A 25,310-nucleotide genomic window follows, 5' to 3' on the forward strand; every position below is an offset into this window, starting at 1 on the left:
CCCCCCCGGGTCCTGACATCCATGAGAGCACGGCCATAGTGTAAAGCGGTATTGGCTAGTCAATCTTAGTTGATTGAGGTGATTAAGGTAAGAGCATGACTCAGAGAACAGAGACGAAGCTGAGAGAAGCATATGGCACTGAATCCGACATCAACGGAATTGGCCAAGCGACCAGTCTGTTTACCTCCAAGGTCCGCTTTCTCTGACACCAAGGTCACTCCCTATGATACCAATGTCATTGTGGATTCTCCGAGTGAAGGACAGTGGATGCCGCATACGAGGCGACCATTCATCCTTCCTACCAGGCATTCCTTGACCGCTTCTCTGATCGTTGCCTGGGGCCATGCTTTGTCAGCCCCATCCCGACCAGCCCTAACTGACTGACTGCTTCTCAAGTCAAGTATCACTCCTCCAGCCAAGCCTCATCAGTGCGAATTGCCTCGAACGCTAGCAAGGCAAGGTTTTAGGTTTTCTTTCTTCCCTGCCAGGTGGGTTGCAAGCGTACGCTTCGCATCCCGATGCCTGCACCTGACTCCGCCCGCGGCCAATCGCCATGAGCGCTGCGCACACAAGCTCGAACTCTACTCTTCCTGCAGTGTTCGCACAAGAACCGACCTTGTTATCGATCGCGTAACCTCGATCGACGCCTCGAGACGACGTGTTCGCGCTTTGAGTTTTTTTGTTTGGTTTTTTTTTTTTTTTTAGTTTCTTCCAGGGTATCTCGCTGGTGGCAAATCGATATCTGAGGGGGAGTGGTTTGTAGACAAACACATTCTCCTGCCCAAAAGTATAGGGAAAGCTTGCATTGCCAGCGATAAGCGGGTGGTCAAAAGAGGGATAGTGGCATCAGATACATTGGAAACGGCCGGAGGGGTCAACCGAGCTGTGGTCAGTGATGCAGGCGGGCGATCGTGCGGCGATCAGCTTATCGCAGAACCGAACGGGGCCGTTCTATTTCCGGTGATGCGCCGGTCGTTCTCTCGGTGGTCACTGGTCACACCAGATATACTCTTCCCAGGGAACCAGGTTATGTGGTTGATTACCTGGGGAGTTAGTCCTTTCGTTGTAGTTAGTGTAGCGCAGTAGGCTCAACGTAAGCTCAATCCACAGAATAAGCAAACTGACGAGGGAGGGGCTACAATCCTCCTCTTCATGGTTTACATCTACGTACAGTACCAGCCTCACTCTTTTCTTTTTCTTTTTCTTTTTTTCTTTCTATTCTTTTCCGGAAGAGAGAGGGGTATCTATGATCTGCCGAAATGCCCCACCATGAAAATTTTCTCTCCTCCACGCGCATGGGCGTGAACGAAGGCTGAGATGCAAGCACCACTCAGCCAGTGCCTGTTGCCTTGGCCACGGTACTGTGTAGTTACCAAGGGAGTAAAAGCAAGGGCGCGCGTAGAGAAGCAGAGAATTTGGGGGGTCAAGGTTGGTGGCAGGATTGTTGACAGACTGCCTGTTTGGGCGAGTGGGGCCACGTGATCGGCCAATGTTTTTTCTCCGGCTCTTCCTTCGCTCCACTTCGACTGCTTTGCTTCCACTTCTTCCACTGCCTCCACTTCCTCCCACTTCCTTCTCCACTCCGTCGCATCATTTCTTCTTGTCATGCTTGCCAATGTTGTTTCCTGACTGAGAAAAACTCACTTCGATGATGATCTCCAGTAACCGACTACTGCTTCTGCACCCGCAGGACCCTTTCCCCTCCTCGGGTGCTGCTACAGTGGCTGTCATGTTGATCGCAGGTATCCACGTCACCAGCCAAAAGCATATCGGCTTCATGCTTTACACTACACTGCACTACACTGCACTACACTACACTACATACACTACAGAGTACACGACTCTCCGACGCGTCTACACTTTCCACTGAACCACCACCACCACCACCACCACCACCCCACTTCATACCTTCCCTCCTTCGAATTCAGATCGGTCATCACCGACCACCCCCGACCCAGGGAAACCGCCCGACACCATTGCCAGAGACAGATGAAAGCGATCTCCATCAATATCGTCATCGCTGGGCTGGGCGTTGAGGTGGCCCAATGAAGTGGGCGGGTTAGCAACCTCGGCCGGGGCGCAAGAGAAATTGATAGCAACCACCTTCATCGAAAGTGCAAGCAGACTTAGCGGTGAAGAGCAGCCGGCGGGAAACTAAGATTGACTAAGATTAACTAACCCCAATCCAACGCCCGTAGCCGCACCTGCACCGCCAATCAGTGCAGTTGTTCACTCTTAGCTTCTCGCCTCCTCCCAAGCTCCAATGCACACCCAATGCACCAAATGCTCTCTTTGCCTCTTGTCGGACCAGCTTGAGGTCCATGCTGGCCTTATCGCTATGAGGAATGGAATGAACAACAGAAAAAATTTTTTTTTTTCTGCCATGGGCTGACTTTGCCCAGTGCCTCTCTCTGTTAGCTACTTTTTGCTTCCTTCTTCCTTGGAAAGAGGGGCCCTGGTCCAAGCACGGAGGAGCTTCGAGCCTATATATTACGGCCTGTGCTCCGTCTGAGCTTCTGTCTTCTTTCCCTCCATCATCTTGCCTTTCCTTCGTGGATTCGCTATTTACTGCAACCCAAGACCTGGTCGGTATACAGGTCGTTCATCACCTTCATCACTTTCATCTTTGTTGCTGGTTCGGCTTGTGCCCTCGCATCATCCCACATCACACCAATGTTCAAGTCATACTCGCACATCCTATCCCACAAGCGGAGAAGAAGCAAGAGCAGCGCCGTGCAGATCCTCTCCGCTGCGCAGTCCGAGCCCAGCTCCCCGACCCAGACCGTCCACGATCCCATCGAGATCTGGGCCCACTCCCAGCCCCTCTCCGTCAGTGAGGAGCAGTTGCAGGGCTGCTTCACCACCCTCGTTCCCCGTATCCACAAGTACGATCATGTCGCCCAACGCGGGAGCGATCGCTTCGTCCAGGACTTGACGGCTACCCTCGCCGCCGAGGAGGGCAAGGAGCCCACCAGCTACCTGTCCTGCCCCGTCGGCAACTACGCCAGCTTCCTCTACCCCGAATGCTTGCCCGAGCGCCTCGAGCTCGTCGCCTACCTGACCGAGCTCGGCAGCCTGCATGATGGTACGTCTTACGTTCTGCACGCGCATGCATGACCGACCGTAGCTAACCTGCCCCGCACAGCCCAGGGAAAATCGAACGACCGGACGACGGACAAGCCTGACGAGCACGTGGAGTCGCCCCGCGCCGAAGCCCGGAAGAAGCTGCTGGAGAAGGCGGTAGCCGAGATCACGGAGAAGGAGATCGATGGAAACGATATCATTGACAGCTACCGGAGCAACTGGCTGGTCACGCCCGAGGTCCCCACGGCCGATAACTGCGCCAACCTCGACGACTATGTGGCTCGCAGACGCCTCAACGCCGGTATCGAGTAAGTCGCCGCTGACTCTTCATTCATATTGAGAAGTCCTAACGAGTGTGATAGTGTGTACTGGACCCTGATGGGCTTCGCCCATGGCACCCGCCTGGGCAAGGAAGACCAGGCCATCGTGCGGGATGCGCTCGACGCCGCCGAGCGCACCATGTTCTTCACCAACGACTACTACAGCTGGCCCAAGGAGAAGCGCGAGACGAAGCGGCGCCCCGTGGCCAACGTCATCCTGTTCCTCATGCAACACCAGAACATGTCCGAGGAGGATGCGGTCGCCAAGACCAAGGAGCTCATCGTCCAGAACGAGCAGGAGTTTGTCAAGCGCCGCGAGGCGCTCTACCAGGCCAACCCGGATCTCGCCCCCAAGCTTCGCAAGTGGATGGAGGTCCTGGGCTCGTCCCTGGCCGGTATCCACTACTGGTCCAAGAACACCCCCCGCTACGCTGTCCCTGACACGATCGAGGAGAGCGAAGAGGAGGAGAGTGAGCACGCTTCCGTCGCGGAGGACCACTCGTCCGAGGGAGACGCCACTGCTGAAGACGAGGAGGACGAGGAGGAAGACGATGATGAGGATGAGGATGAGGAGGAAGAGGAGGTTGAGGCCGAAGAGCGGGAGCAGGAGGCAGAGCATGTAGAGGAGGCGGCTCAGCCCGAAGAGGAGGAGGAACCTCAGAACGCGGCTGTCTGGACTCCTTTGGTGGAAGAGCCTGCTGCCCCAGTCGTGCAACTCAACACGCTACCCCTTTTGGCTCCGGCCGGCTACATGCGGTCGATCGCCATCACCGACCTGCAGAGCGAGCTGCTGGGCGCCCTCAACGTCTGGCTGCAGGTCCCCAACCGCCCGCTGACCTACATCAAGCAGATCATCAACGAGCTGCAGGACTCGACCCACATGCTGGCCGACATCCAGGACCACGCGACCCACCGCAGCCAGCGCACCCCGGCCCACCAGGTGTTCGGCCGGGCGCAGTGCATGAACAGCGCCGCCTACACCTTCGTGCGGGTGGCCAAGATCGTCAACAGCCTCAAGTGCCCCGGTATGCTGGACGGGCTGCTGGAGGAGCTCGAGGCCCGCTTCATCGGCCAGTCGTGGGATCTGGACTGGCGCACCACCTACCAGGCCCCCTCCGAGCAGGAGTACCTGACCATGGTGGACCAGCGCTCCGGCTCCACCTTCCGCCTGCTCGTGCGCCTCATGCAGGCCGCCAGCATGGAGGGCTCGTCCCTGGACTTCGAGCCCCTGGCCAAGCTGCTGGGCCGCTGGTACCAGATCCGCCACGAGTACCTGGGGCTGCTCGGCCGCGGCGAGGACCTTGACCACGGTAAGATCGTCTACCCGATCGTGCGCTGCTGCAACCTGGACCCGGCCGCCAAAACGGTCATCCTGGGCATCTACCGCCAGAAGGCCGTCGAGGCCCCGCTGTCGCCGGAGAGCAAGACGCAGATCCTGGACCTGCTGCACCGCACTGGCGCCCTGCAGGCCACCTACGATCTGATCCGCCAGCTCGGCCGCGAGGTGAACAAGACGGTGACCGAGCTCGAGGCCGCCGCGGAGGAGTTGAACCCCGCCCTCCGCGGCCTGGTCAAGTCTCTGAGCGAGCTGCCCATTCCGACTGCTTTGTGAGAACCGGACCGGAAAGAAAACTGGAACTGATACCCTATGATTTATAATGCCCTAATGACTCTTTGTTGCTGGCTTTTTGTTAACCCTTTCCTATGTTCGTCTCGCTCGTTACACAGACATGACCTATGACTTATGATGTTTGTTTGGTTGTATTATAGAATGCGCTATGAGTGATGATCGTGAAAACGTATATACCTCCAAAATTTGGTTTCTGAAATTGTCTGGTTCGAGATTAAGATCGTAGTGGAGTAAGGACGGATGGTCAAGCAATAGAGTGTACTTTCGCTAGTAGAGGCCTTCGTTTACTTTTGCTTGGGGATATCGTGCAACTTCTCTATTATCCTAACGCTTGGCCTTGGCGTCAGCACTCGGTGCCGCTATGATTCCTATGTTCCTTGTTCTATACTTAATATTGATTGTGTTCATTGATTGTGTTTAGCATAAATCCCCGTAAGAGACTAACTTGAGCAAGATATACAGCAATATGCAGCAGTTTATGCATCGACATATTTCGCCTCAAAATATACCAAAGCTATATCGCCTGTCTTTGAAAGGTGTGCCGCTTGGTTCGTTGTATATAAGGTTATCGTATGAGAGTCAATGCCCGTATTGTGTGCGGCTTTAAGCTCCAGGGTCGCCATTGTCTTCTCAGAGGAACCAGCCAGCACTGCATGCACAGTCAATCGACTTCTTCGCACGACCCGCCGATTCTCCCTGCTACTCCATCTCCAGTCTACCCGGCCGCAACAATTGATCCCCCTTTCCAAATATGGAAACATTCCGAACGATGGCCTCGAATCTATCGAGATCGGCTTGCCTCGATCCAATTCGATGCTGAAAACACTCGAACAAGTGACGACGCGAGATCCCAGACTCTGGAATGGCATTATAGATCTCCAGGGGTGTAGGAAACTCTCGGGTGATGTCGGCAGCTTGCTCCTGAGAAGGGGCCATTCTCCGCCTCGGAGACGGAGACCTCACCAGCGACCCTCGGGACCGCGCAGGATCAGGACCATGTTGGAGCTCCTCCTCCAGACTTAGCTGGCGTATCTCCCGTTCTTTGAGAAAGGCGTAAGTCCTTGAATCCATGGCCCCGCCTGGTTTGAGATCTGTGAGTCGCCGCGACCGAGCATCTGGCCTGTTGGGCCCCCAGGCGATGTAGCTGGGCAGGTCAAACACCCATGCTCGATCCAAGTCTTCGGGAGTTATCGCCTGACTATATTGCCAGTGAGGTTCCCAGCTCTTGCCTTCCAACAGAAGTCGGGGACTGTGCTGATAGAGTAATGACTGCAGGAACCGATCCGGGCGGGCGCCCATGCCTGACCGAAGGAGGCGCAGCACGGTGCATGTCTCCAGATGCGAAAGATGCCCCCAGCTGCGCAGATCGTCATTGTGTAAAAATCCCATGGACCACTGGGACATGATCTCCCACAGCTCCACGAAGGCCACATAGTCACCCTCGATCTTTAGCAGCTCGAGAATGCTGTGCAGATCGCGCCACTGGCCGGGATTATTCATACCGAGGAAGAATGCGCGGAGGCGTATGGCAACCTCCAGGCGATGGTTTTTATGACTGTCGAACAGGAGGCTATTCAGTATATCGAGAGAGACAGGGCTTCGTCGAAAGAAGAGGTTAGATAAATTCTTGCCCGCGAGGTTGAAGTCAAATGCCGCCAGTCTCAGGTCGAGAGGCTCGGAGCTCACCTCCCCCTGGGCCTTGAGGTGGGCAAATATCCCCTTCGCCATGTTGAGACAGCGTCTTACCTTGAAGAGAGAATTATCTGCCACGCGGCGCTGGTTCTGGTTCATGGTGGTTCCGTGTAGGACACCCCACTCTAGATTGCAACGAGCCCACTGTAACTGGATCATCCCTTCAGCCCAAAGATGAGGAGTGGGCGAGTCCATTGGGAGAACCTCATCGATTAATGCATCATAGAGGCGGACCGGCCCACAGGACAGAAGTGGGCTGATGGCCTTGAGGACTCGATAGGCTTCCCAGAAGAGGCCACTGTTGCGAAGTACTGTGTACCATCGCATTAATGCCTCGATGGACTTGAGATTTTCAGGCAGAAAGGGACAGGTTATCTCGTCCAGGTCAACCCATTGGGTGCGATTGTTAACGAAGATGATGATGTGGAGATATGTCTCGTACAAGTGGACCTTGGATCTGTCAGCATGACAAGACGGGGATACTTTTGCTTCGCGGATTGCAAACCTGGATATCGCTTGGGCTGTCTTGAGTCTGCAACCGCCTCAGATAGCTCAAAGTCTCCCTCGCCGCGCACAGGGTTGGGTACAAGGATCCTAGAACATACATGCGTGCCAGTTCCTTCAGAAGCCGCAGCAGCCGTCGTTGCTCGTCCTGAAGTCTCTCACCTAAAGTCTCCAACCGGCCGGGAACAAACTGATACAGTGCCTTGAAAGCGCCCTGCTGAATCAGCATGTCTGCATATTCGGCAATGACCGGAAAGAAGTCCACGTGCTGCCTCAGAGTACAATCGAAGTAGGATTGCGCTTCACCATATTCTCCCAAGCGGCTCAGCCTCGCAAAGTGCTCGATCTCTTTCTCCAAATTCTCTTCCAGAGGCAGCTCCAGATAAACCCTCGTCGCTTCCCCATTGTCTAGGGAGAGATGCTGCTGTGGCATTGCGGTGCTGGTGCTCATCTTGTCCATCAGGAAAAGGGGCGGCAAGTTCAACACAGTCGGGAGATGTGTGCACCAGGACAGCCTAAATGGACCTCAGCCACATAGGCCCGCCCATTCGTGCTCGTGGCGGTGCGCATGCACTGCGACGATGGAGAGCCCTATCAGACTCTTGCATTTGATAGCCAGACAAGGCAAGGCAAGGCTGAGGCGACCGGGATCGCCCGATGGAGTTAGCCCTATCCGCTGACGCTGACGGCGCTTAAAGATGCCTCCCCTCCCCTGCGCATCCCTGAATCTCAAATCATAGCGAGAAATTTGGGCTAGAAGAGGATCTATCCGTAAGTACTCGATTACGTGCGATCAAGGGAGATTAGTCGCGAGCAAACGACCGAGATCGAACGTCGAACGGCCCCAGGAATAGGAACTCAATGTGGAGCCGCTACTCACGATCCATGCCACAGCGGATGGCCGAGTACCGCGAGCAGGCCCGAGATCTAATCCAGAGCCACCCGCAGAGCCTGGGATTCCAATCGGTGGACAAAGTCCGGATTGATTGCTCGTTCATGCCCAGCTCGCAATGGGGCACGCTGCGGACCCTGCCCGCCTGGTTGCTTCACCTGCGCCTGCAATTCGGCCAGCCGAGTGGCTACAAACTGGCGAACGCGAAGATCGAGCTGGTCTTCACCAAAGCCGACGAGCCGTCACGCGGTGATCCCAGCCTGACGAAGTTGGGTCCGATCGTGACGAGTTACTTTGGACCCAAAACGGTCAGTGGGGAAGTGGCAGATCCGAGGCGTGGCGCGGCCGCATTCCAGGCCGCTGCTGCAGAGGCAGGCGACGAGCTGGAGCAGTGGGCTCTGCGCGCTTACACCTGGCCGATTGAGGGGGACAACACGGGCCTGCATCGCCGCGTGGAGTGGATCGTCCGGGAGGCTCGATCCCCATATCAGACCGTTCTTCATCGGGACCAGGTCTCGGTGGGTCTCGTGCTGGAGCATGACCTGGAGCCCTTTTTCGTGGCTGTGCGCATCGAAGGCGAATTACAGCAATCTCGACGATGGTTCCGTTTCCCTCGGATTTCAGACGCCGAACAGCCAAGCGTCTCGGTCAGAGTGGCCCCGTGTGCGGATCCGGCTCACGCCCTGGACGAAGTCGCCCGGCAATTAAACAAGACTCTGACAGCGCAGATCGTGGTCCCGCGGAGTCAATCCACCAACAGTGTCAAACGGGCACGGCGCGCGGAGTCCGACGAGACCGCGGCCCATGTGCAAGAGAAAAAGCCTAAGCGGTCGCGCGCAGAACCAGCAGAGCCAACAGAACCAGGAGAACCAGGAGAACTACCATGTCCGGCCGCCCCGCCGCCACGGAGATGTGAAGACTACGCAATCGGATGGATCTGTGCATTGCCGGTGGAACTGGCTGCGGCGCAAGCAATGCTCCAGGAGGCTCATCCCCGGTTACCGGCAGGGTGGAACGATCCGAACAATTATCTCTTCGGGAGTATCGGCATGCATAATGTGATCATCACCAGCCTGCCGGCTGGGGTCTACGGCACGACGTCAGCCGCCACCGTTGCAGCTCATATGCAAGCCAGCTTCCCTCATCTCAAGTTCTTCCTCATGGTTGGAATCGGCGGTGGAGTCCCCAGCGAAGACGCGGACCTTCGACTTGGGGATATCGTCGTGAGCAAGCCGAAATTGGGGTACGGGGGAGTAGTCCAATATGACTACGGCAAGGCGATGGCAGATGGGAGTTTCCAGGTGACAGGAGCCCTGAACAAGCCGCCCCAAGCCCTGTTGGCGACCCTGGCAAGATTAGAAGCAGAGGACATGGTCAATGGCAGCCAGATCGTGCGCCATTTAGAAAATATGGTCACTCGCTATCCGCATATGTCTCTCTTCACTCGTCCAGAGGAAGATGATATCCTGTTCGAAGCAGACTACGTACATCCGGTGCCGACGGCGGATTGCTCGGAATGCGACCACGCCCGTGCTCTGAAACGTCTCTGCAGGGCGTCTGATGCCCCTCGGGTGCATTGCGGGCTTATCGCGTCGGGAAATAGTGTTATGAAAGACGCCATGGCTCGGGACAAGCTCGCGCAGTCTCTGGGGATCATCTGCTTCGAGATGGAAGCCGCAGGCTTGATGGATAGCTTTCCGTGCCTCACCATCCGCGGGGTCTGCGACTACGCTGATTCGCACAAGAACAAGACGTGGCAAAGCTATGCCGCGGCGACTGCAGCGGCTTATGCTAAGGAACTGCTTTGTATGCTACCTGTCCGTCAGGTAGAGCTACTTCCCACGAAAATCGAGAATATGCCAGGTAGTCCATGATATGTAGCTCAATCAAGTCATTTTAATCAACAAGAACTAGGTTACTATTACGAACATGTGCAGCTTCAATTCAAGCCTCAAGGCGTTTCCATTGACCAAAAAGGGAGAAAAAACAATTCTCAATTAATCAAGCGCACTGCTCTGGCAGCGGAATTGACTTGGAGTAACACGGCTCGGGAAGAATTCTAGTCGACGCCGCTATGGAACAGGACAGATCTCTTCCCGATGCACACTTACCGCGGTGAGCCAAAGCAGGCTGAAATATACGAATGACTCTTTTCTTTTTCCTTCTATATAATCCGACAGTCTAGAGATGCGCTGTCAAGAGAAATAAACAAAAAGTCTAGCGTCTCATTACGGCTTGTTGGGCTACAAAGCGACAAAAAGAAATCTCCCCGACTGGGAGTCGAACCCAGGTCTCCCGCGCTTGTTCCTTTTCAGGATTGACAAGCGGAAATCATGACCGTTAGACCATCGAGGAATAGTTACTGACATTAATTAACTATAAAAATATGAGGCAAGGACAATGCCAGCACAAGCGATTTGAGTACATCGCTGACGCAGAAACCGCGGAATTGGGCCGCGTGCAAACCGTGCAAATCGTACCATTCGAATTAAACACAGATCATGGAATCCTGATTGGCTCTCGTGGAAGGGATGCAAACTGTGTAAACAGTGTAAACTCATATCCTTGCTTCTGATTGGGGCAATTTGTGGACTGTATTTTGGGTTGGATGGAGGCAACGATGGCACCGAGGAGGGAGGGATTTATTTAATCTGGTCCCTCGGTTCTTATTCTTCCATTGACAATCTATTTGTGCTTTGTGTGTGTGTGTCTGGTAGTGATACGGATATGACCGCCGATTTCCTCCCCCGAGTGCTGCGCGCCCTTCTGCGCGAGTCGCGGTATTTCCAACCTCCTTCGCATGCATGCACCCACCACAGCCACAGACATAGCCATGCTGCAATGCAAGACCATATCCATACAATGGAGACCTGGGCGCAGATAAAGCTAATGAAGCAGCTACTCTGTGTGCGACATCCGCGGCAGGGTCTTGATCCCGAGCTCCTGCGGGAGATCGAGGGGATCCTGCTGTGGGAAAGGAAGCACAGGGCTCATGTTGATGCTTGCACTCTACCTCAAGTCACTGTATCTACACCTCCAGTCACGACTACACGACCCGAGATAGATACAGATGCAAGCTCTGCTTTACCAACCCCAGAACTCTACCTCTGGCAGGGCGACATCACCACCCTGACCAATCTCACCGCCATCACCAACGCCGCCAACACCGCCCTGCTGGGCTGCTTCCAGCCCGCGCACCGCTGCATCGACAACGTAATCCACGCGCGGGCCGGCCCAGGCCTCCGAGAGGACTGCTTCCACCTCATGGACGAGGGCCGCCGCACGCTCCCGGTCGGCGACGCAGTGGTCACAGCCGGCTACTGTCTGCCTGTGCCATGGATCATCCACACTGTCGGGCCGCAGCTGAATCCCCAGCAGTCCCGTCCGACCGAGGTCCAGAGGGCGCAGCTCGCGCAATGCTATCGTGCTGTGCTGGAGCAAGCCGAGACCTTGCCTTCATCCGAACAAGGAAAGGTCATCGCCCTCTGCGGGATCTCGACGGGCTTGTTCGGGTACCCTGTTGCCGAGGCGGCGCCGTTGGCCGTGGAGACTGTGGTTACTTGGCTGCGGGATCACCCTGAGACGAGCATCACGGGGGTGATTTTCAATACCTTCACGGAGAAGGAGACGGTCGCTTACGAGCGGGTTCTCTCTCTTTCGCCCAGTGGTGCTCTACGAAGCCCTCCAAAGCTGATAGGCTCATCAATGCAGCAAGCTCGCGTCTGGCTCCAGGAAGCAGACACAATCCTCCTCAGCTGTGGCGCCGGACTGTCGGCCGCCACGGGGCTGGATTATACCTCCACTATCCTTTTCGACAAGCATTTCCCAGCCTTCCAGGCGTTGGGGTTGGCCAAGTTGTACGATACCTTCGGGATGAAGATAGAGGATTGGGGGTCTGAGGAGGTGCGGTGGGGGTTCTATTTCACGCATCTGCAGATGGTGCGCACGTGGCCGCAGTCAGCGGTGTATACTGCTTTGTTGGAGTGGATAGAGCGGAGGTTCGGGATGGATGCGAGGAGGGTGCATGTTCGCACGTCGAATGCAGATGGCTTGTTCCTGGCGCATGGGCTGGATGAGAATGTCTTGTCGACGCCGCAAGGCGCCTATCGCTACTTGCAGTGCTTGGACAATTGTCGGGAGGACGCGGTAGTCGAATCAGCGCCGTTGGTGGAGGAGGTGGTGGCCAGCGGAGGGCTGGATGCGGTAACGCAGAGGGTGACAGACGAGAGGCTCATTCCGGTGTGTCGGTTCTGCGGCGGGAAGATGGGGATCTGCGTAAGGGCCGGAAACTGGTTCAATGAGGCGCCCTTCGAGGAAGGGGAGAAGCGATGGCAGGATCTCAAGGAGGATTTCATGCGGGACTCAGACAGGAATGTGGTGATTCTGGAGTTAGGGGTCGGGATGTCGACCCCCGGCGTGCTGCGGTGGGAGAATGAGGAGTTGGTGGCAAGTGGCGAAGGAAGGGTTCGGTTGGTTAGAGTAGGATTGGGCGATACAGCAGTCGTACCGGCGGAGCTGGAGGCGATGGGACTGACGACTTGTGTGGATGGGAATGCGAAGGACGTGTTGCGGGTAATTCTGGATCAGTAGTACGGTCGTATGTTGATCTCGGTAGCAATGCTAACGGCCCAGGACCTCCTGGCAGGCTCGTGTCATCTCCCTCACCACTAGGCTTATGGCCTTGAGCTCTGCGCGGTCCTTGGATGCGACTGCGACGTAATCGTCGAACCACGTTATCAAGGCGACGTCTGCTGCAACGTCCTCGCGGTCGTAGCATCCGAGAATGTCGTAGCAAAGCACGTAGAGCGGGATGGACTGGTGGAGGAGGACGAGACTGTGATAGTTAGTGGTCCATCTGGACGATCCAAACAATAGAAGCAATCTACCTGATACCCCAGTACGGGCGCGGGGTCGTCTCCATGAGCGACCGCGACATCAGTAAAGTCTTCCGGGCGATGTCCACCGTGTGATACGGCAGTCGATGACTATCGCGATGAGACGGTTTCGATTGGTAAAACACGATAAGCATCTTGTAGCTGCTGAAGAGAATATCCACGCAGAACCACGTGTCAATGCGGTTGGTAGTTGAGCTCAGGAGCTCCTCCTGCTGGGGTCAGACATGTGTCACCGTTCTCGCCCAAAGCACTTACCGGGTTCCAATCTGACATGATCTTCTGCACTTCGGCGATCAGCCCATCCATGGTGTTGTTGTAGTCGGCCGTGTGGGGGTCGGGGTTCGTGGCCATGATATCCAAGTATCGCATGGTGACGATGGTCAGCCGCATGGATGCTAGGAAGTGAATCTGGATGAATCGAGTGGATTCATGATCTACGCCGGTGATGGTGGGATCGGGGAAGTTGACGGCCCAGGACCCCCCGGCGATAATGGGGGGCTTGCCAAACGAGAGTCGGAAGTGGCTTTCGGTTCGGAGAATGTGCCAGAACTCGAATCGCATGCGATTGCGCTCGATCTCCTCATGCTGCGAGTCTCCTGCCCGTGGAGGGTTTCGGTTGGGATAATGGCGATCCTCGTCCACGGAAAAGTAGCCGAGGGCGCGCGCAACCGGACAGGCTGCCTTGAAGATCTTCCAGGAGAGATCGCTGTCGCAGCTTTCCAGCGTCATAGACATCTGCTCTGTCAGTGGCGTGTAGTCGAAGCGGAGGGAAGTATGCACACCATCATGAATGCCGCGAATAGATCGGCGGTAGTGTTCTGCATGTGGCCGAGCCACTCCTCCGACAGCTTCAGACATTTGCCACACAGTGCGTGAACCGTCCGACCCCTCCCTTCCACTTCTTCGCTATCCAGCATGAATGACTGGAAGAGCACATTGTAGTAGATGATTTGCGAGGTTGCATCGAGCTGGACGTGGGGACTGTCGATCAGATCGGGCATGGCCAGCACGAAATCTTTCTCGAGGGGGATGCGAAAGCCCTCGAATTGGTAGTTGTTGAAGTATTCTGCCCGGCGTTAGCTAGCGTCTTCATCAATTAGGTCTCGTGGATGAGGAGGCCCACTCACGATTGATCCATTTCTTCGCGGTCTCCTTGGGGATACAAAGTGGACTGGGATCCGGCGGCGTAGTCTCGAGCTGCTCAATCCCCGCGATGGCAGCATCCATCGCCCTCATACAGCGGGGATTCTCGAAGAAGCGCGACCCGACCTTATCGATAGCGCAGAAGACGTGGGACTGAAGACGGGACCGGATGCGATCGTCTTTGACGCGCGCCAGTAGGCCCTGCACGATTGCCTGGCCCGTGGGCGACTGAGCACTTTGGGGAGAGTCGGTCGCGGAGGACTCGGAGGATGAAATGGTCTCAGAGTCCACGGAGATCGAACGGTGGCTTTCGGCCTCCTCGGTGACATTCTGGCTCAGTCGACAGTGGTCTTCGAGGCGTTCTAATCTTCGGAGGATTTCCTGCAGGATATCTCTGTCGTGCAGTGCTCTAGAAATTTACGGTCGCATTAGCTTTTTTTTTTTTTTTTTTTTTTTTGACTCTATATTTAAGTAAGGATGGGCCACCTTCGCTTTATGGCGCGTTGCTTTCTAGGCAAATAGGCGCATTGAGCTCCTGCAGCGGCGCATTTGTCACATCGCGGGTCGGCGCGGTTGCAGCGAATCTACCGAGTGAGCATCGCTGCATGTCGTCATTTGGCGATGGGGGATGAGGGATGAAGAGGGGCAGACAGCAAACCTTTTTGGCCTGGCAACGAGTACACTACACCATGGTTTAGCAGATCACATTTTTCGGGATGGATAGATCCGCAGGATGCGTGAACGTACCGATAGGGGTTGTGTCATGATGTGGTGGATTGTTTAACTAGTGGGGAGGAGAAGGAGGAGAGCAGCGGAAGGCAGCCAGCAAAGCAATAAACCGGGAAATTGCAAGAGTCCGAAATCCCCGAAGGCTGAAAGAAAAGCGGAAAAGCTCAAAGAAGGAACCGAAGGAACAAAACCGGATCTGACCGCCTTCCGGACACTGCAAAAGCCCGAAAGTCCGTACCCGTACCGTAATACGACCCATACCACCAATAAAGATCGTACGAGTATGAAATGGATGAGTCCAGGATCGACAGGATTGTGCCCCTACTCATGGGCCCCCCCCATTCCATCCCTGCCCTACCTACCGATGGAGTACTCTACAGAGTACATCCATGGCTTTATTGATTTGGGCCTGCACACATTATGACTCAACCCCCCTTGATGCGAACTCTGATTAGTCTAGTCTGCCTGGGCCTCTCCTCCTGGCCAGAACATAAACACACTTGTAGTCCCATGCGTACGTACTGTGCCCACGGAGTATTTCTGGCCATATAAGTGCCTGTTCCCGCTGGCAGCTTTGCATCTGTGTATCCCCCCCCCCCCCCCCCCCTACCTCTCCCACTCAGTCATTTACCTTCATGATCTCCTGCGAGGTCGACCGCCATGGGTTCAGCGACTGAGAGCCCTCCACACCAGGGCGAGCACAACAATACCCTCCGTGCGGAAAAGATCGTCTCTGTGACCGACACGACGACTGCATCCACCATCAGCAAGAAGTCCAAGTCCGACGCCAAGGATAATACACCAGAGCAGACGGCCTCCTTAGGCAGTTATTTCGTACGGAATTATCCTGCAGAACCGCGATGCACAACCCGCTAATATCTTGCAGAGATTACTGTCGCAGGCAAGCGCGTTGGATCGTGCCATCCTCGCCGTCGCCCTCCTCTCCTCCATCGGGTCGGGTGTTGTATGTGACCGCATCCACGACAATCCGCAGTACACGGCTAATCTCTCCTCGTGCCCAGCCCCTACCGCTCATGAACATCGTCTTCGGAAATATGGTCGGCGAATTCAACGGATACTTCACCGATGACTCCTCGACCACCGAGTCCGAGTTCAAGTCCGCCATCAGCAAACTGAGGTGAGTGCAATGCGACTCCGCCACCGCAGACAACCCGCCCGAGCCGAACCCTAACTCGCGAACCAGCTTGTACATCGTCTACCTCTTCATCGCCAAATTCGCTCTCACATACTTCTCGATGGTGCGTCCACCGCCCCATCGCAAAGCTATACATGCATAACCTCCTCTAGTATTGTTTCCGCGTGATCGGCCTGCGCGTCTCCGGCACCCTCCGCCTGCGGTACATGCACGCGCTCTTCGCCCAGCCGATCAGCAAGCTGGACCTCGTCTCGGTCGGCACCGTCACTAACACGATCACCACGCTCTCCAACTCCATCCAGCAGAGTATCTCCGACAAGCTGGCCATCCTGTTCCAATCGCTCGCCCTGCTCGTCGCCGCCTACGCCATCGCCTTCCGGTACTCGTGGGCCCTGACGCTCGTCACCAGCGCCGCCCTGGTCTTCATCTTCGCCGTCTGCTTCATCGCCGTGCCGATGATGACCAAGATCCAGCGCCAGGTCGACAAGGCCGACGAGAAGCACTCCTCCATCGCCGCTGAGGTGATCGGTTCCATCCGGACGGTCGTCTCCCTGGGTGCGGAGGGGACGTTGGCGCAGCGGTACGCGGACTGGATTGAGATCGCCCGGTTGCGCGGCCGCAAGCTGTCGGTGGTGATGGCGGTGCAGCTCGGGCTGGTCTTCTTCGCCATGTACGCGAGCTACTCGTTGGCGTTCTGGTTCGGGCTCAAATTATACCGCGAGGGGCATATCGCGAATATCAACACGGTTATCACGTGAGGCTCACACCTTTCGGGGGTCGGGTGTAGGAGCTAAGCTAATGATCGATAGGGTGTTCTTCTCCGTGATGGTGGCAGTCAGCGTGCTCGGTCGCATCGCCTCCCCGCTCGTGACCATCGCCAAGGCCGCCAGCGCTGCGGACGCCTTCTTCGAGATGATCGACAGTGACAAGCCGAATGCGGGCGGGCTCCGTGGCCCGGAGGTCTCTGCCGAGGCCGACCTCGTGTTCCAGAATGTGCATTTTACCTACCCATCGCGACCCGACTCGAAGGTGCTAAGAGGCTTGAACGCCCGCTTTCAGAAGCACAAGACGACGGCCTTGGTTGGTCCCTCCGGCTCCGGTAAGAGTACGATTGTTGGCTTGCTGGAGAGATGGTATGAGTTGAATGCCAATGCGGCGCATCCCGACCAAGGGGCGATCCTGGTCGGGGAGCGCAACGTCCAGGAGCTGAATTTGAAGTGGTGGCGCACGCAGATCGGGCTGGTGCAGCAGGAGCCGATCTTGTTTAATGATACCATCTTCAACAACATCGCGTACGGACTGATCGGCACACAGTGGGAGCATGAATCGGACGAGGTCAAGAAGGAACTGGTGCAGCAGGCTTGCAGGCAGGCCTTTGCGGATGAGTTTATCGACCGGTTGCCGGAGGTATGTCTCTTGAAAATGCGAGTCGATCGCGATCTGACCACACCAGGGCTTTGCGACCATGGTCGGCGAGAATGGGACAAAACTGAGCGGCGGGCAGCGGCAACGGCTGGCCATCGCGCGGAGTATCGTCAAGCAGCCGACTATTCTCATTCTGGACGAGGCAACTAGTGCCATCGATGTGCGGGGCGAGAAGATCGTTCAAGCTGCGCTGGATCGTCTCGCGGAAAACCGCACGACCATCGTGATTGCCCATCGGTTGACCACGATCCGCAAAGCGGACCACATCATCGTGATGAAGGGTGGAGTTGATGTCGAGCAGGGTACCCACGAGGAGCTTCTGGCAATCGAGGATGGAGTGTACAGTGGGCTTGTGAATGCCCAGACTCTCGAGATGTTAGACGCCGAAGGGAGTGACATCCAGGATGGGATGGAGGATATCGACGACGACGCCAAGTCAGCCAAGATGAGCTGGAAAAAGGTCGGAAAAGAAGACGAGCTAGAGGAATCGAAGAACAGAGGCTTCTTTGGCAGTATTGGAGTATTTCTGTACGAGAACAGAGGGCAATGGCGTTTTTATATTCCCGCCTTGCTCGGGGCGGCTGGTGCTGGAGGTAAGTATTGTTAGGCGTATGATTGTATGGTAGCTACTGACCTGATCTAGCTGCCTTCCCCATTCAGAGTTGGCTGTTTGCGAGAATCATCCAGGTCTTCCAGTACTCCGGGGACAAGCTGGTGCATGCTGCCAATTTCTGGGCTCTGATGTTCTTAGTTCTGGCTATCGGGAATGGAGTCTGTTATGCCATGATAGGATATTCCGCCAACCGGTTCTCAGTGGTGAGTTGCACTTCACCCTGAATTGACAAACGAAGCTAACCGTTCAAGGAAATTTCCTCGTATTGCCGGACGCGGTACTTCCAGGACATCGTCGAGAAGCCCATCCCCTTCCACGATCGCATCGACAATGCCTCCGGGTCGCTGGTCTCGCGTCTGGCTACCGACCCGAAGCAAGTGCAGGAACTGCTCGGTATCAACGGAGCGCTTCCCTGCATGTCGATCTTTGGTATGATCGGATGTATCATTATCGCCTTCACGTTCGGCTGGAAACTCAGTCTGGTGGCCGTCCTAGCGGCGCTGCCTTGCACCTTCCTGGCGGCCTTTATGCGCATTCGCTACGAGGTGCAGTTCGACGCGATGAACGCAGCCGTGTATTCCGGCAGCTCGCAGTTCGCAGCCGAAGCCATCGACGCCTTCCGCACGGTCTCAGCATTGACGATGGAAGACGCCATCCTCAACCGCTACTCAACCATGCTACTCGCACAGCAGAAGAAGGCCTTTCGCAAGGCATGGTATGCAACCCTAGTTTTCGCCTTCTCCGATAGTGTCGAGCTATGCGCCATGGCGCTCACCTTCTGGTACGGGGGACAGCTCCTCGCCTCACGGGAGTATGAGCCCACCTCCTTCTTTGTGATTTACATGGCCATCATCCAGGGCGGACAGCAGGCCGGCCAATTCTTTAGTTTCGGGTCGAACATCGCGCAGGCCATTGCCTCCGCGAACCGCATGCTGGACTTTCGGCCGACCCGCAACGAGACCCAACAGCAGATGACCACCACCGATAGTGCAAGCCAGTCTGCAACAGCAGCAAGCATCAGCTTCCGCGACGTCACGTTCCGCTATGCGTCCCACGATCGCCCCCTCTTCACGGGCCTGAATCTGGATATCAGGCCCGGTCAATTCGTCGCCTTCGTCGGCCCCTCCGGCTGCGGCAAAACCACCGTTATCTCCTTGCTGGAACGATTCTACAGCCCCGCAAAAGGCACTGTCCTCCTCAACGACCAAGATATCACCACCATTGACCCGGCCACCTACCGCAAGACCATCTCGTTGGTGGCCCAGGAACCCAGACTGTTCGAGGGCACCATTCGCGAGAACATCACCCTCGGCCTGCCCAATCCATCTGAGGTTGTTGATGCAGAAATCGAGCAAGCCTGTCGTGACGCCGAAATCCACGACTTCATCACCTCCCTCCCGCAGGGGTATGCGACCGAGCTGGGCATCAAGGCCCAGGCCGCACTGAGCGGTGGTCAACGGCAGAGGCTGTGTATTGCAAGGGCGTTGTTGCGCAAACCGAAGCTGCTCCTCCTAGACGAGGCGACGTCGAGTCTGGACTCGCAGTCTGAGAAGGTGGTGCAGGCTGCGCTGGAACGGTTGGCGGCGAAGAGGTGTATGACTATAGTCGCGGTGGCGCATCGGTTGGCGACGATCCAGAAGGCAGATGTGATTTTTGTGTTCGGAGAGGGAGGACTGGGTGGGTCGAGGGTCGTCGAGCAGGGGACGCATGCCGAGTTGGTGGGGAGGCGGGGGGTCTATTTCCAGATGGTATGCTTCCCTTTACTGTGGACTCCTTCGGGGTGCAATGCTAACTATGTGACAGTGTCAGGAGAACGCGTTGGATCGGTGATTGCCTGGTGATTTCAGGCTGCGGGAAGTGACTCCCTGGGATGGCGACTTCAGCTCTAATGATGTGGACGAGGAAGAAAAGTTCCAGGAATGCAAGGGGGAAGGGATGGCTGCGTCATGTGATCGGATCATCGCCGACATCATGAAGGGAAGAGACTGCAGATCGAGCGCGCTTGCTTTGCTAGATATATGATACACACATATACCCTGTATAATAGATAATCCATTATACCCACATAAGAATGTTATGCTGATTACTATGCACGAACCATTATGTACTGTACCTGGTAGAGACACTCTTTACGGTCTTCAAGTTATTCACAGATTTAACTTCCTGATATGGTGAGTTCAAGCCAGAGAAAGATGGGAGGCATACTCGCTGTATTGCTAATTCACGTAAGCATTGGAATAAGCTACATATACAGGTTTAGGCGTCTTCAAGTAAATGCGGGAGCTGCCAAGACATATCTATAACAATTGGGATTCAATGTTCTCCCCACCTAAACATTGAATGGGTGTCAGAGAACAGTATCAGAAGACCTGGCTTCTGATCTTCTCCCTTCTGAAGCTCAGCACCTTGATTTTAATCTCTCCATCTTCTTTCTCATCATATCGAGTCGAACCTGTCTTCCCTTCTCAGATCTAGTCAAGAAGCTCTATCATTTGATATATTTGGTAGCAGGCTTCGTTGATCACCTATCTGGACTAGATTGGTCATTAGTTTAGAAGCCGAGAAAAGGTTTCGAAGGTGCTGTTCCATGAGAACAGCTTTCCTCAACTTCATCAAAGCACAGACAGAACTGCACCTGCCCTCTTCTTTTTGCATATTATTTCCTCGATGGACTTGGCAGGTCCTGGTCTCTTCATGAATACTGCCTCTTTGCTTTTGCCTTCTCCGTACTTTATTTGCTTCGCGTCCACTCATGAAGCAGTTCCCATTCCCTCGAGGTTTGCAAAGGCGAACAAGTCGCCTCTTCCTCCGTCTTTAAAACATCGATTTCTTCTACGGTCTTGACAAATCATCGTCATATCGGTGGACGACTTTGCCTTCGTTATTACGCTCTGCATCGCGGGGCTGTTTCACTGTGTCCGAAAAACGGACTTCAAGTACGAGCGCGCCCCCATCGAAGACAAACCCACAAACAACAAACAAGACGTACACAGACACAGGCACACAAGACATTACACTGAAGCGGAGTAGAGCCTGGAGTTCCCAGGACTCCGCCGGTTTCTGACGGCCTAGAATTCTCTGGCCGAGATCCTTTAAGCACCGCCCCAAATCTTCTTCCAAAACCGCGCGGGATCCTTCTTCATAAGGTGGTAAGCCTTGCTTAGCGCCGACAACTCGGGATTCGGGTTATCCAGCAGCTCCTGCACCCCGAGCAGAATCTCCTTGACCGACAGAACGGAGGACCAGGACTCTTTCGAATTGAGGATTGCAAGGCAGACAATTCCGCTTGGCAAGACGTCAGGATGAAATAGTGGAGGATTAAATTGGCCCGGTTCGTTAGTGATAAGATCTGTGGATGAAACGGACGGGGTGAATGTACATTTCGGGGGCTTGTTTGGGCACTCTGCGACGATGCAACTACTAATATGGCTATGACGAGCACCAAAGCAATGCAACAAAGCCAACTGACCATCAGGAATTATCATCATCATCTTGAACAGACCTCCCTCCCGCATGGTGCCCGCCTTGCCTGGAATTCCGTACTCCCAGGAAGAGGAGACGTCTCGCAATTCTCATAGTGTTATGGCATTCAGATGCGACCAGAATAGTTATTGACAGCAAGCTACGGACACCCATCAAGAGCTCATTAATCTTGGAGCTGTTGCTCAGTGGAATGGCGAATGAGCCGGGTTCTCATGGCGATGACACCAACTATGAGAGTGTTACAGCACTTGGTTGCGCGGGGAAACCTGACCTTTTTGTCATATTCAGAAGGAGGGATAGTCACCGCGACCGAATAATCACAAAACAAGCATCGGTATAACCAGAAACCGTTCTAGCGGACTCGACGAGCGTCATGCTTTTCCTTGTCTCTGCCCTATTGTGTCTTGAACCCTCATGACAGCTATGTCTGTTCGAATAGGATAAGTTCAACCTCAAATTTCAACTTGGAAGGCTATGCTGACCGAGTTCCAATACACTGGACCAACCCCCGATGCCAAAGCATACACTGAGACAGCCGCTGGCTCCCCTATACTCATGCTGCCAACATTTGGTGCCTCGGGCATTTTCGATGAATCGACTACACTGAACGAGTCGACAAACACTCTTACAACAGGTTCAGTGCTGTATGTCACTGCTGTTCTCAGTACGACGACGTTCAGCGACACCTCGTACAGCGTGAACGCATACAACAGCTGGGGAGCCATCGAGAACATCATCCAGAATCTGCCTTCTGATATGCCGCAGCGCAAAGGCCACTTCCTACAGCGCGTGATCTTTACTATTGACCAGCTCACCAAAGCTTATATCTGGACCCCCGGTTTGACCTGCACGCCAACCTCTAAGTGGCCGTGCCTCAAGGTCTGGCCGCAGCACAGCGAGACGGACTTTACGGCTTCGTCTGTTTGAGCTACATACGAGGAGATATTGTTTATTGCTGGTTTTTACACATTTTTATTTATATCTATCGCCAGACCACCAGGTCGGTAGATCACGTAGCGAGAATAGCAATATATAGATGCTTCGTAGGCCATCTCATGCTGTTTTCAGCTGTCATACTATTGCCAGATTGTAACTCATTTCCTTTGGGTTACTAGCAGTTAAAGCCTCTGCCATCTACCCACTCGCTTGCCACCCTGGTCAATCAGGCACCACGCGCAAAGCAAGTTAGCCATGCTCAAGGAACATATATTATTCAACGCTCGAATTGGTGATAGCATTGCAGTAACAAGAAGGATGCCCAGGCAAGTCATGAGGAACAAAGCAAGTCAAACAAGGAATCTGTCCTGGGCGGAAGAGTCAACACTCCTCGGTATCAAACCCCGACAAGATGAACTCATCCATTGCAATCCCTTCTACATGGGCACACCCTCGACAATCCAATTCAGGAGCTTGGATCCCCGAATCTCCTCGGCTCGTTGCACCAGCTCCTCCGCATCCCAATTCACCCACACAAACTTCCCCTTGAGGAATTCCGCCTCTGCAGAAGCCAGCCAGACATAGAACTGACCCGGCAACTCAGCTATTGAGACCACCGTTAGCATCCGCCGATCTAAAGAGACGAGACAACGTCCGAACATACCTTGATCCGGCGCCTCGGCCTGATAGCCATTGCCCTCCGTCGCCACCCAGCCGGGCTGCGCACTCACCACGCGCACATGAGGATTCTCTGCGGCGACGTGTTCCATCATCTTCAGCACTGCAGCCTTCGACACCGCATATCCACTCATGCCCGGCATCGGGGCCACATTCGCCAGACACGAGGAGGTATTCAGCAGCACGGGGTCCGGCCCCGCGACGGACAGAAATCCCTGGACGGCATTGAGCGCGCTTTGAAGATTTTCAACCACACCCCCCAGATAGTCTTTCACGTCGTACTCCCGGATCAACCCCAGCGTGGGTAAGGTTCCTGCATTCGAGACGAAAATGTCGACCTTCCCGACCTGGGCAACAATCGATGCAAGGGCCCGGTCGACAGCACTGCGCTGGCGGAGATCGACGGTCTCAAAAAGGACCTGGGTTGGAGTTTGCGCTTCCGTGGCCGCGGTGGTGACCTTCTCAGCTCCTGCTTCGAGGGTTTCCCGGCGGCGGCCGAGGATGGAGACGGACTTGGCGTTGGCCTGGGCAAAAGCCACGGCGATGGCGTTGCCGATGCCGCTGCCCCCGCCCGTGATCACCACGTTCTTGCCCGCCGCCGAGAGCTCGGGGCGCGAGGGCGAGATGAACGGGTAGGGCTTAGTGTGCCACTTCTTGGTGAAGGAGATGGGCTTGGGGTAGTCGTTGGGGTAGTCGTTGGGGTAGTCGTTGGAGGAAGACATGGTTCCTGGTGGGTGGAGAGCTTGATTGGTGGTTAGAGACGTTATGATTATGTTCTCGGTGACGATGCTGTGCTCGATGCTGGTGCTCAGTGGTAGGCATCCTGACCCGTTTGGTCCTTATATACCTCCTCTTGGGTGTGCCCAGCCATGGCGCGAAGCACAGTTACATTTTTGGAAACACTGGCTTTTGTCAGCATTCTGAGGTCGGGGGATGAGGACCCATGCTTTTGTTGGTGTTATGGGATGGTGGTGGGTGCTGGTTTGGAATTTCGAATCTGCCAACTACAACTTTCACTCAATCCTCCCGACGGGATCTTGGCGGTGCTGCACCCTAAAGAGAGATTTCAGATCCTCTTAAGGTTTAAGGCATTCGAACCTGCCGTCGGCTTTCGGGACGGGATTCACAGTCCGACCGCTGTGGTATAGATGTAGCACTCGTCCACCGGATTCTATTCCATCAGTATGTAGATGGTGAGTTGCACGTGGTCTTACATATACAGTCATTTTTGCTGAGTCCTGAAAGATCTCTCAAAATCTCCTTCATCGTCTCATCTAGGTCATTGCTGCTCCACCGCGCTGAGCACGCGAAGAGTATTGGCCGTCGGGAACGACCGTTGCTGTGACACAGTATCTGTGAAACCTCTACAAGGGAGCATCATTGCAAGACGCGTTTCACTGACAAACTTGCTTAAACTTATCAGATTCGATGGTAGCATTTGCGGTCCACGGACAAAGCTGAGCTGGAGAACCACGGCCGAAACTCGGTGGGTGGAAACCGTTCTTTTCTGCTGACCGCCCTAAAACGGCAGAATAATGGTTAAGACACCCGGCAAAAACTCGGCGGGAAACCTGTTCTCCGTTTGACCGCCCTAAAGCGGCAGAATAATGGGAGAACGGCCGGTATAAACTCGGCGAGGAAACTGTTTTTCTTCTGACCGCTCTACAACGGCAGAATTGTGCTGGCTTGAATCCAAGGTTGCCGGGGCTGCTTTCCCAAGTTGGTGAGATTTTTGGATCGATAGGATGCTTAGTCGTACTTAAGGTACAGTGATGAGCTTGCTATTTTAGTTGATTTTCGAAGGCTTCCTCCACCCTTGCGGCTTGCGTTGATCACCCGCGACCTTGTATTCCTCCCTCAATCCCAACATGGTCCACATCCTTGGTATATGTTATGATGACCATACATTTACAGGTGCTCTGTATGCTTCCACCCTAGACTTATCTTTAGTCACCGAATTGCCAGACAGTATCTTTCAATGTTTGATTATAGCCGTAGGCATCTCTATCAATATCGTTATATGTCCCATGGAATCAACTCATGACGTCAGTATGCTGTAATACGATTTTCCCTCGGATGGAAAGTGCATCCGCCCAACCAGCGGCTTTCGCTTCAACCTTTTTCAACCTT

At 54.9% G+C, this 25,310-nt stretch overlaps 10 protein-coding genes and 1 non-coding gene across 11 annotated transcripts; 5 read left to right on the forward strand and 6 right to left on the reverse strand.

The window, feature by feature from the left end:
* Window positions 1-2,391: 2,391 nt before the first annotated feature.
* On the forward strand, window positions 2,392-5,078 carry BO82DRAFT_176922 (geranylgeranyl pyrophosphate synthase). Its single transcript, XM_025630386.1, has 3 exons — window positions 2,392-3,085; window positions 3,146-3,392; window positions 3,447-5,078. The coding sequence occupies exons 1-3, from the start codon at window positions 2,674-2,676 to the stop codon at window positions 5,014-5,016; spliced, it is 2,229 nt and encodes a 742-aa protein (XP_025487802.1). The 5' UTR covers window positions 2,392-2,673; the 3' UTR covers window positions 5,017-5,078.
* A 344-nt stretch (window positions 5,079-5,422) lies between these two features.
* Window positions 5,423-7,381, reverse strand: BO82DRAFT_176932 (uncharacterized protein). The gene has a single exon (XM_025630387.1). The coding sequence runs from the start codon at window positions 7,051-7,053 to the stop codon at window positions 5,734-5,736; it is 1,320 nt and encodes a 439-aa protein (XP_025487803.1). The 5' UTR covers window positions 7,054-7,381; the 3' UTR covers window positions 5,423-5,733.
* On the reverse strand, window positions 7,177-7,699 carry BO82DRAFT_358115 (uncharacterized protein). Its single transcript, XM_025636194.1, has one exon. It carries the CDS (start codon window positions 7,688-7,690, stop codon window positions 7,187-7,189), a length of 504 nt encoding a protein of 167 aa, XP_025487804.1. The 5' UTR covers window positions 7,691-7,699; the 3' UTR covers window positions 7,177-7,186.
* A 273-nt stretch (window positions 7,700-7,972) lies between these two features.
* Window positions 7,973-10,027, forward strand: BO82DRAFT_358116 (purine and uridine phosphorylase). The gene has a single exon (XM_025636195.1). It carries the CDS (start codon window positions 8,227-8,229, stop codon window positions 9,994-9,996), a length of 1,770 nt encoding a protein of 589 aa, XP_025487805.1. The 5' UTR covers window positions 7,973-8,226; the 3' UTR covers window positions 9,997-10,027.
* Window positions 10,028-10,387: 360 nt separating this feature from the next.
* BO82DRAFT_t270 lies at window positions 10,388-10,477 on the reverse strand. The gene has a single exon. It is a non-coding gene; the product is annotated as a tRNA-Asp (tRNA).
* Window positions 10,478-10,984: 507 nt separating this feature from the next.
* Window positions 10,985-12,712, forward strand: BO82DRAFT_293380 (ganglioside induced differentiation associated protein; the record flags this gene model as incomplete). Its single annotated transcript, XM_025631791.1, has 1 exon — window positions 10,985-12,712. The coding sequence occupies one exon, from the start codon at window positions 10,985-10,987 to the stop codon at window positions 12,710-12,712; it is 1,728 nt and encodes a 575-aa protein (XP_025487806.1).
* A 30-nt stretch (window positions 12,713-12,742) lies between these two features.
* On the reverse strand, window positions 12,743-14,358 carry BO82DRAFT_293430 (fungal specific transcription factor domain-containing protein; the record flags this gene model as incomplete). Its single annotated transcript, XM_025631792.1, has 5 exons — window positions 12,743-12,956; window positions 13,009-13,226; window positions 13,273-13,752; window positions 13,800-14,083; window positions 14,145-14,358. Coding segments are annotated over 5 exons (1,410 nt in total), but the record flags the coding sequence as incomplete, so codon positions are not given.
* Window positions 14,359-15,488: 1,130 nt separating this feature from the next.
* On the forward strand, window positions 15,489-20,001 carry BO82DRAFT_358118 (ABC transporter ATP-binding protein). The gene is made up of 9 exons (XM_025636196.1): window positions 15,489-15,723; window positions 15,776-15,853; window positions 15,912-16,027; window positions 16,094-16,148; window positions 16,198-16,799; window positions 16,855-17,452; window positions 17,499-18,063; window positions 18,114-18,286; window positions 18,335-20,001. Exons 1-9 carry the CDS (start codon window positions 15,550-15,552, stop codon window positions 19,922-19,924), a joined length of 3,951 nt encoding a protein of 1,316 aa, XP_025487808.1. The 5' UTR covers window positions 15,489-15,549; the 3' UTR covers window positions 19,925-20,001.
* A 1,174-nt stretch (window positions 20,002-21,175) lies between these two features.
* On the reverse strand, window positions 21,176-21,634 carry BO82DRAFT_293453 (UBC-like protein; the record flags this gene model as incomplete). The annotated part of the gene is made up of 2 exons (XM_025631793.1): window positions 21,176-21,486; window positions 21,553-21,634. Coding segments are annotated over 2 exons (393 nt in total), but the record flags the coding sequence as incomplete, so codon positions are not given.
* Window positions 21,635-22,040: 406 nt separating this feature from the next.
* BO82DRAFT_406040 (uncharacterized protein) lies at window positions 22,041-22,493 on the forward strand (the record flags this gene model as incomplete). The annotated part of the gene is made up of 1 exon (XM_025639540.1): window positions 22,041-22,493. One exon carries the CDS (start codon window positions 22,041-22,043, stop codon window positions 22,491-22,493), a length of 453 nt encoding a protein of 150 aa, XP_025487810.1.
* A 317-nt stretch (window positions 22,494-22,810) lies between these two features.
* BO82DRAFT_177030 (SDR family NAD(P)-dependent oxidoreductase) lies at window positions 22,811-24,243 on the reverse strand. The gene is made up of 2 exons (XM_025630388.1): window positions 23,167-24,243; window positions 22,811-23,106 (listed from the first exon to the last, which is right to left on the reverse strand). Exons 1-2 carry the CDS (start codon window positions 23,900-23,902, stop codon window positions 22,940-22,942), a joined length of 903 nt encoding a protein of 300 aa, XP_025487811.1. The 5' UTR covers window positions 23,903-24,243; the 3' UTR covers window positions 22,811-22,939.
* Window positions 24,244-25,310: the final 1,067 nt, after the last annotated feature.

Source organism: Aspergillus uvarum (genome assembly GCF_003184745.1).
Source record: "Aspergillus uvarum CBS 121591 unplaced genomic scaffold BO82scaffold_66, whole genome shotgun sequence".
Lineage (NCBI taxonomy): Eukaryota > Fungi > Ascomycota > Eurotiomycetes > Eurotiales > Aspergillaceae > Aspergillus > Aspergillus uvarum.